Here is an 8,177-nt window from a genome sequence, read left to right as displayed (position 1 = left end):
CATTACCTCACCTGAAAAAAGGTATCCGTCAGACTGGTTATAGAATTTACTTTACAGCAGGTTGCCACTAGGCCAGTAAGACTTTTTGAAACGAAAGGATGGACTATGTTTTTAAATGAAGTCTTTCATGTGGAAAGGCTCTTGGTTTCTCAGAATAGCTTGAGTTTTCATCAAACAACTGGAAACAGAAAATTGCCCAGCAGGTTTTGCTTGAAAGCTGTTCTTTATAAATACTTCACCAGGATTGTTTTTTTTTCCAAAAGGAAAATTTTTCTGACTAGGTTAGGTGAAGTAATGACCAGATGACCAAATTATGCATAATATAAAAACTGTTCATTCATTTGTGGGGCATTGTACAGCCTCTGAAGTGACCCTACAATGTTCAGTGGTGCTTGTGGTGGCATTCACAGACGTTTTTGCCCTCTAGTCTTCTTGGCCTGCAACCCTCTGCACATGCAGTTTAAAGAGGCAAGTCTAATGTATAGATGCTTGCCTTCCTATATGCCTGTGCACTGGAAGGTGTGCGCTGACAGGCGTGTCAGTGAGAGGAGGAGTAAGACAGACAGCCATCTGTACAGACTGCAGCGTGTTGCTCGTTCAGCCTACGTGGTTTCTGTGAGCAGATCTGAAAGGGAAATGACAGTGGAGGGATGGAAGAGAAAAAGCAAAAGGAACAAGGAGAAAAGGAAGCTGAAGAGAAAGGCTATCGCTGCTGTGAAGGCAGATCCCTTAACCACAGGAATATTTATGCAAGCATTGTGTCTAGAGGGTGGCTAACTGCACATGGAAGAATCCAGCCACCTGGCTGACACTGAGGATTAGCCAAGGACTTCAGCTGTTGAAGCCACCAGACACGCACTTCTGGGGTGTGCCGATTCTCTAATTGCTGTCTCAGGAAAGCCTTGTGTAAATTTACAGTGCCACAAACCCCCAGACTAATAATCACAGCTCCATGAGCAGCAGAAGTAATGAAGTCAGGCTGCCAAGAGACCAGTTTCCTAGATCCCTGTTACTTCGCACTGAAATGATGCACGCACCATCCCATCTCATCCCCAGCAATGCTGCCGGACCCTCACAGAAACTCCGCCACCAGCAGGCACCAGATGCTTCTAGGTCTTTTACAGCCATCTTCAACATTTTCCCTTCCTCCTCCCACCCCCGGCATGCTCTGCCCCTTCTCGGTCCCTACACTGGCGGGTGGGAAAGGGAAAGCCTGGATTTATCAGGCAGCCAGCCAAGCAGAACAGATAAATCGCGAGCTTGCACTGCAGCCCCTCAGACTAAATTTGGCTGAAATCCACTGTGAAATTTAAGAACACTGGGAGGGAAAAGAAGGAGAGAAATGACAGAAAATGTAATCATACAAACCTCAGCTCTACAAGGAACAAGGTGAAGATAAGCACCAGCCAGATGATCTGACCAGTGGAAATACGCCTGGGCCACAGGAGGACTCTGTAAGGAGCCCTTCCATCAAAGTTCTTAGTCACCGTCACAGGTTGGGTTTCTTTTCCCATCGTTCTCCCAGTAAGTTTCAGTTCCAGCTTTGCCACTCGGTCACAGCATCACTGTGCCATTTGCTTCAGAGCCTGGATTTTCCCTTTTAAAACATGTAGGTTACTACACCCCAAAAAAGCAATGACATTTCAGAGGATACATTAAGGAAAGGTTTAGCAGCTGAATTACGTCAAGACCTAAACCCTTGTGACTGTTAACATTTTAATGCTCTGCGAGTACCACAAAAGGAGCCCTGAAGTCCATGCTTGGCTAGTTAAAAGAAAAGCTGAGGAAGAACAGGTTGTTTCAGGGCAGATACAGTCAGCAAACTTCCTTTAAACCGGTAAGGTTTCTAAGTAGATCAGGTACAAACAAATATTTTCTCCTCTGTGTCTAGGTTTGCTTCATAGTGGCTAATCAACATCAGTCCCAAAGAGTAGGTTTACCCAACTCCTCAGCCTGGTGCTGTAGTGACAAACTCCTCAGGAGATTATTTGGAAAAGCTGGACCTGCTAGTGCTCCTGTAAGAGCTGCAGACTCTGCTAAAAACAACTGCCTTTGATTTTCACACTTTCCACTAGTAGTTGCTTTACTTATAAACCTGACTTGTAATAAGGGCCTGGCCTCCTGACTTAGCTATAACAGTTGAAAGTATTTACCTTACATGGGCAAAAAACCCACAGGGCAGAAGGGGAAAAAAAAAAAAAAAGAGGAAGACCTATACATAATATAGCTGTGACATAACCACAAGAGTGACAGCAGAAGTGAGCATTTAAACCCCACCGTTTTCATGTTAGATTTTCTAGAAATATCCCAGACTATCTTAGAAAAATTCTGAAGAAACAAACTGGGACACGAGATCAGATTGATTGTTTTCATTTTTGTTATAGGCTAATAGCCAAAAACATCTCAGGAGAAGGAAAATCATTTTAACTCTCAGTGACTTTTAACTCGGCAGAAAACAAAAGTCTCAGCTTCTCTTAAAAATTAAAGTGAACACACACCTCAAACCACATAATCATACATGGTTTCATACTGTGGGATTTAGCAGTCTGCTGTGTACCTTTTTAAGAAAAAAAGCTTCTAAAAACGAGCAGATACAGCAGTCTGAAAGTGTCTTGGACTATTCAAGACATACAAATTGTCTCTCTTTGTCTCAGAAAGGATCTGGATTTGCTTTTCCTGTTGAAAGTCACCTACACTAAGAAAATGCAGAATCATGAGAAAGGTAGCGTAAAATGCATCAACTCCACTAAAGGGAAAAGCATCGGTTTCTGATAATAATGCGCATCTTCTTCCCTGCCTCTCTTTAGCTGAGAAATTTCTGTTTTGGCTGTTCCAAAATTGTGCCCTTACAGGAGGAGACGCGTTCTCTCGCCAGGCTTGCTGACCAACACCAGAAGCAGAAGACAGGAGTAGAAAACAGAGTATGATTGCATATCTGTGTTCTATTCTGCACCTGCAAAACAAAACCAAAACTCAACAGAAAATTATATTGCTGGAAATGCCTTGCGCTTGAACTGAAGTTTTGTGCCCAAAGCATGAGGGCTGTGTTTGACATTTTAAAGGTATTGCTCATGCTGGCTGACTGTGGCATCTCTAAGCAAGTCTACCTCAAGTACAGTTATTTAGTTGCTATTTATTATATTTAATGGTTTTGTTGCAGTCCACAATGCTTTCACCCTACAGACAGGAAGCCACAATATTGCAGCTAAACTTACGTAGCTGGTCATCTTCGTTTCTGTCCTGAATTTGGAAAGTAGCCAAAGCAGTAGAAATCAGTAAGAAACCCTGATCCCCACAGGTACCAGAGGAAGTCTTGGTGCGCTAACTGCTACAGGCCATAAATTACCCAGGGCTCCTTGATGAGTAGTTCAGCCATGTGACGGTGATTCTAAGAGGAAAGAACCATCAACAAGTTCACGTGCTCAAGGTTCCTTCATACGAACGAGCCTTTTGAGTCATCATCACCTCTTGTGCCTGGCAGATACGTGCTCTCAAATGCAGATGTCCCAAGGAGCCAGCACCTGTCAGGTGGTACAGAATGATTCACAGAAAAAACAGACATTTAGGGGGGGGGGGAGAAAAAAAAAAACACTTAAGAGAGATATTCTACGCAGAATAGAAAAGGCTCTTTCTTTAGTATTTCACAGCACAACATCCAAGAGCAAGAACAAGCAGCCAAGCTCCATGTGCATCAGTACTTTGGTTTGGCATCATCACTTCGCTTTGGTGGATGGTACGCCATTCATGGGGCCAAAGCCAGGCCTGGTGAGAGACACTGCGTTCGGCTCAGTACTACCTGCTTGCATTAAGCTTTTACCAGTTAGCAGCCGGTAAGCTGTTACTCAGTTCTTAACATGTTCGATGTTAAATATTGGATATATTGGGAATAAAATCTTTCCAAACACATAAAAGGAAATGTCTCCATGCAATTGTAAGCACAGTGACGATTTACTATGTGCCAGGCATTGCATACATTTTCCTTAGGCGACAGATAGCTTGCTACGCTGCCTCTATGAGAGGAAAATCTTCCACTCGGTATCTTCCCAATAAAACTTTACTGTCTTCATAGACATGGGATGACAATAGCCAGGGGCACACCTAAAATCCTTGGATTTTAACGTGCACCAAACTGCTAGGAAACATTTTAATCGGAAAGGTCACAGGAGACAGGCTTGTGGGCGTATCTCCAGCTAACTGTCACCTTTTCAGTGATACTCTCGTCAGAGGTTACATAAAAGGCAGACGGACGCCTTCCAGCAATACCCCCATCCACCTTGCAGCAGGCCTGCCCTCCTTGTGAAGGTAAAGCTTATACCCTCCAGCGTTGTACAGCAGAAATGCAGTCTTGCAGTCCGTAGCTGTGGGAGGTAGGAGACCAGCCTGTACCCCTCTTTCTGTAGCCACGCACTGATCAGAGCTAGAAACCAAAAGCTGATAAAAAGTCAGGTGCTTGTGAAATTCACCAAGCAAAAGTGAGACATTCTGAAATTTGTTGTTATTATTTTGGTTGGCTGCTCTTTTAGCCTGAAATTGAAAAATGTGCATAAGCCCAAAGATGGTCATCATCTTCAATTAAATTTGAACAGGAGATTGAATTCTGTCTCTCACATCCCAGATTAGCATCCTAAATCTTAGTGCACTGTGGTGCGAATGGATGGACGGATGGGTGCTCTTTGCTCCCTCTCCTATGCAGTAACAATTTTGATCACAGAAGCTTTCTTGGTGTTAAACCCAGTACATTTCCTGGAAAAGACTTAGCTCTGATAAACTAGTATTTTCCAACAACACACACATTTTTGTCACTAAACTTAAAAACAGTTCTAGCAACACAATAAAGAACAACTTGAAATCAGACCTCAGCCTTTCTTCTCACATCCTTACTGTCTCTGTGTTTTCCATTAATGGATTATGCATCTTTTGTATTTCATTATTGAAGGAAAAATTCATTCTATTCCTGTTATTTCCACTCCAAAGTCTTCAACATGTTTAAACATAAATCCCTGGAGCTTCTAGCTCTTAGTACTACTCCCAGTGAAGCAAAAGAAGAGTAAAAACCAGTCTCAGGACTTTGTGATAATTATTCCCTATAACCCCTGTCCATTCTTAGTCTGTCTCACAGAATTAACCAAGCGATTTACTGTCCCTCTGGAAGTACAAGGAAAAAAGGAAATGCACCAAATATTTGTAGAATTTTATTAACTTTAAGAAAAACTTAGTCAGTTGTTTGGAGAGGATTCAGACACACATTTAAATGTCAACTGAGCATATTTAACAAACTATGTACAACTGTGTCAGCCATCAACTGCTGAACACTAATCAATGTAATCCAAATCTTCTGGGATTCCAAAACTTTTGTCAATCCTGCTCTCTTCAAATCCAAATTTACGTTTGGCCCAGGACTTTATTGAAAAGATGTTATCTGTAAACAGAACAAAAAACATTCAGTTTTTAATGTTTAAGAAAGCACGAATTATAGTCTTGGCTACAACAAAATCCTTCCATTTGCACTCTCTCTGTGGATATGAAAAAGGTACATAGTGGGGAACATCATTATTAAGCAGATTTAGAACAGAAAACCAGAGGCTTTTGCTAACGATACACTTTTACTTGGTACTAAGTAAAATATGTCTTCTTTTTTGGAGGTTACCTTTATCTTTTCTTGCTCCTCTGAGAAGACTGACAGCTACAATTACAGTGTAAGCCTGCTATAGAGTGATGAGGAAAGTGTGAATATGCATAATAAGTATTTTATAGGTCCTTTTTCAACTAGACACCTACTGTGTGACTGTCTACAACTGCGAAAATCAGATTCAAATTAACTATAAGTCCCTAGCTGTAAGACATTGTTTGAAAGTTAAAAAAAAAAGACATTCAAGTAGCTTTGTTTTAGGCAGCATTGTTCTTTTAGCATCACATTACTGTTATTTTAGCATATACGTTCTCTTCTATATAACATCATTTTCCACTGCAGTATTGATTGAAACTCACTACTTCATTGCTCACACCCATAAACTGCAGCATTCCTTAAGACAAAAAGTGTTCTCTGTGTCTGCACCCCTTAGAAATATTTTCTTTTCTTTAACCATCAGACATTTGGTTTTAAAAACTGTCTCTTCAAAAGAGAAATATGCTACAGCATATAACCTAATTGTCTAATTAAACAGCAAAGTACTTTCTACAGGCTGCAGCGTAGTTCCTTTAACTCTCACGAGACCTTCAGAACAACAGCCTGTCATCAACAGTAGAAAGCGCTGACAGCAATAACCTCCCAGAAGTTATTTTCAAATCCGTAACTTTATTTCCCCATATGCAGTGAACAACCCAGTGCAAATGAAGACATAAAATAATAATCGTCAAAAGACTATGACAATGATATCCTGCTGCACTTGGCATAACTGATGATAGTGAGCAGTCCATCAGGAATAGATGAATTCCAAACAAAAAAATTACAAACAATATTCTAAATAATTGAAAAAAAGTAAGGACATACATATTGCTTGCTCTGCAAAATGGAAATATATAGCATCATAGCAAAGCTAAGCAACAACAGAAAATTATGTTAAACTTCCATAGAAGTGTTATCACAGTAACCTTCGTCAAAACTGTGCAGCATTTTTCCTGCATGTCAAAGCTGATGAATTAGTTCTAGAAATACGACCTTATATTAGCAGCCATCATATGGTGGCAGCAATAAGGTTCCACAAAGCATTCTACACTTTAGAAACAGACGAAAATTCAGAAAAGAAGCATTAAACTTTCTGAGGTACCTGGACACCACCATTTCCAGTCTCTTTCTATTAATGTTTTCGTCATCTTAAGAGATTTTTAACTCAACCAAGAAAATGAGCTGCAGGTTTTAACACGGTGTGCAAGACAGCACCAGAAGAACAAGTATGTTATGTGATGTGAAGTACGTTCAGTAACTAAACTGAGAAAATGTGTTGTTTTTTTGAATAATGATAATTTATAAGCAAAATATATTTCTGCATGTTTTTATAAGTGAGGGTTATCCTACATCAAGTCCTAATCAAATATAAAATTCTTCACAATGAATAGGTCTTTTACTGAAATTGCTCTAGTCTGAAGCTGTGTTAAGCAATATAAATGCATACACACCAGTCCATCTATTGGCTGCCTCCTTGGCTATTTTGTTTGTTTGGCCTGAAACAGAGAAAACAAACAAACAAACAAGCATACATCAGAGTAAAATCATACAATAGTTGCCAGGCACACAGACTAAATTTTTATTGATGTCATTTTTAGAGAACTACACAATATAAGGAAGTTATTCTACTGCTTCCAAACCCTTCTTCTGTTTTATGCTTTTAAGGTTCCTGCAAGCACAAAGCTAAGTTAAAGAAAAACAGGAGCAAAGGAACATAAAAGATACCATATGAACAAGTGTGAGGTTTTGAAGTGTATTTTAAAATAAAATAATCCTAGTTTAGTTTGCCCGGGGGCTTAATTGTCTGTACCAAGACTGGAACTAGATACATGGCCTGAAGATACTAGAGGAAACAGAGATGGAAAATATTTTATAATCCTCTTACTATACATAAGTAATCCATCACATAGGTATGCATGACTCTATATAGATAAGGAAAATGACAAGGGTAGCAGTCTATCACATTAATCCAAAAGTTTATCATATAGCTCTGGAAGGTCTCCCGGGCTTTGAGAACCCCCTCAATGAAATAAAGACCAAAAAATGCTCCTGGTTATTAAACTTGGCTTCCCTCCCTTACCACCGCTCCAGATCTAAATACATAATAGTAAATTATCGTTACTACAAATAGCTTTTATATAGTTTCCATGAGGCAAAACAGTATCAAGAAAAATTCCTCTTAGTTCACCTTGATCCCATTAAAATAAGTACTAAATCAAATCAAGCAGGTTGGTTTGTAACGTGGGAATTTATCAGAATCATTATGGTTCTCACGCCTACACATAACTCAGTAATTCCCAGTCAGTCTTGTTAGTACTTGCATGATAATACTCATTTGAATGGTCAGCATGGAATTTGTCTCCAGGGGTACCGAAAAGTGAACATATGATCAGGTATCCATTGTTATAAAGATTACACTTCAGGCAAAATTAAATTATGTTGAAAAATCATCTGCTAGTGCACAGGAAGCTAAGTACTCATTATTCTACCCCAAATACTTCAGTAAGTTATC

At 39.9% G+C, this 8,177-nt stretch overlaps 1 protein-coding gene across 1 annotated transcript in view; it reads right to left on the bottom strand.

Moving 5' to 3' along the window:
- Positions 1-5,312: 5,312 nt before the first annotated feature.
- Positions 5,313-8,177, bottom strand: part of MND1 (meiotic nuclear divisions 1) — a gene marked incomplete at both ends in the record, with an annotated part of 42,336 nt that continues 39,471 nt past the window's right edge. The window contains 2 exons of the mRNA XM_082315059.1: positions 5,313-5,419; positions 7,117-7,161. Of these exons, the coding sequence (XP_082171185.1) occupies positions 5,313-5,419; positions 7,117-7,161 (152 nt within the window). The remainder of the gene's footprint in view (positions 5,420-7,116; positions 7,162-8,177) is intronic.

The sequence above is a fragment of the Platalea leucorodia genome (assembly GCF_965183815.1).
Source record: "Platalea leucorodia genome assembly, chromosome: 6".
Lineage (NCBI taxonomy): Eukaryota > Metazoa > Chordata > Aves > Pelecaniformes > Threskiornithidae > Platalea > Platalea leucorodia.
This window is presented reverse-complemented; position numbering and strand designations above follow the sequence as displayed.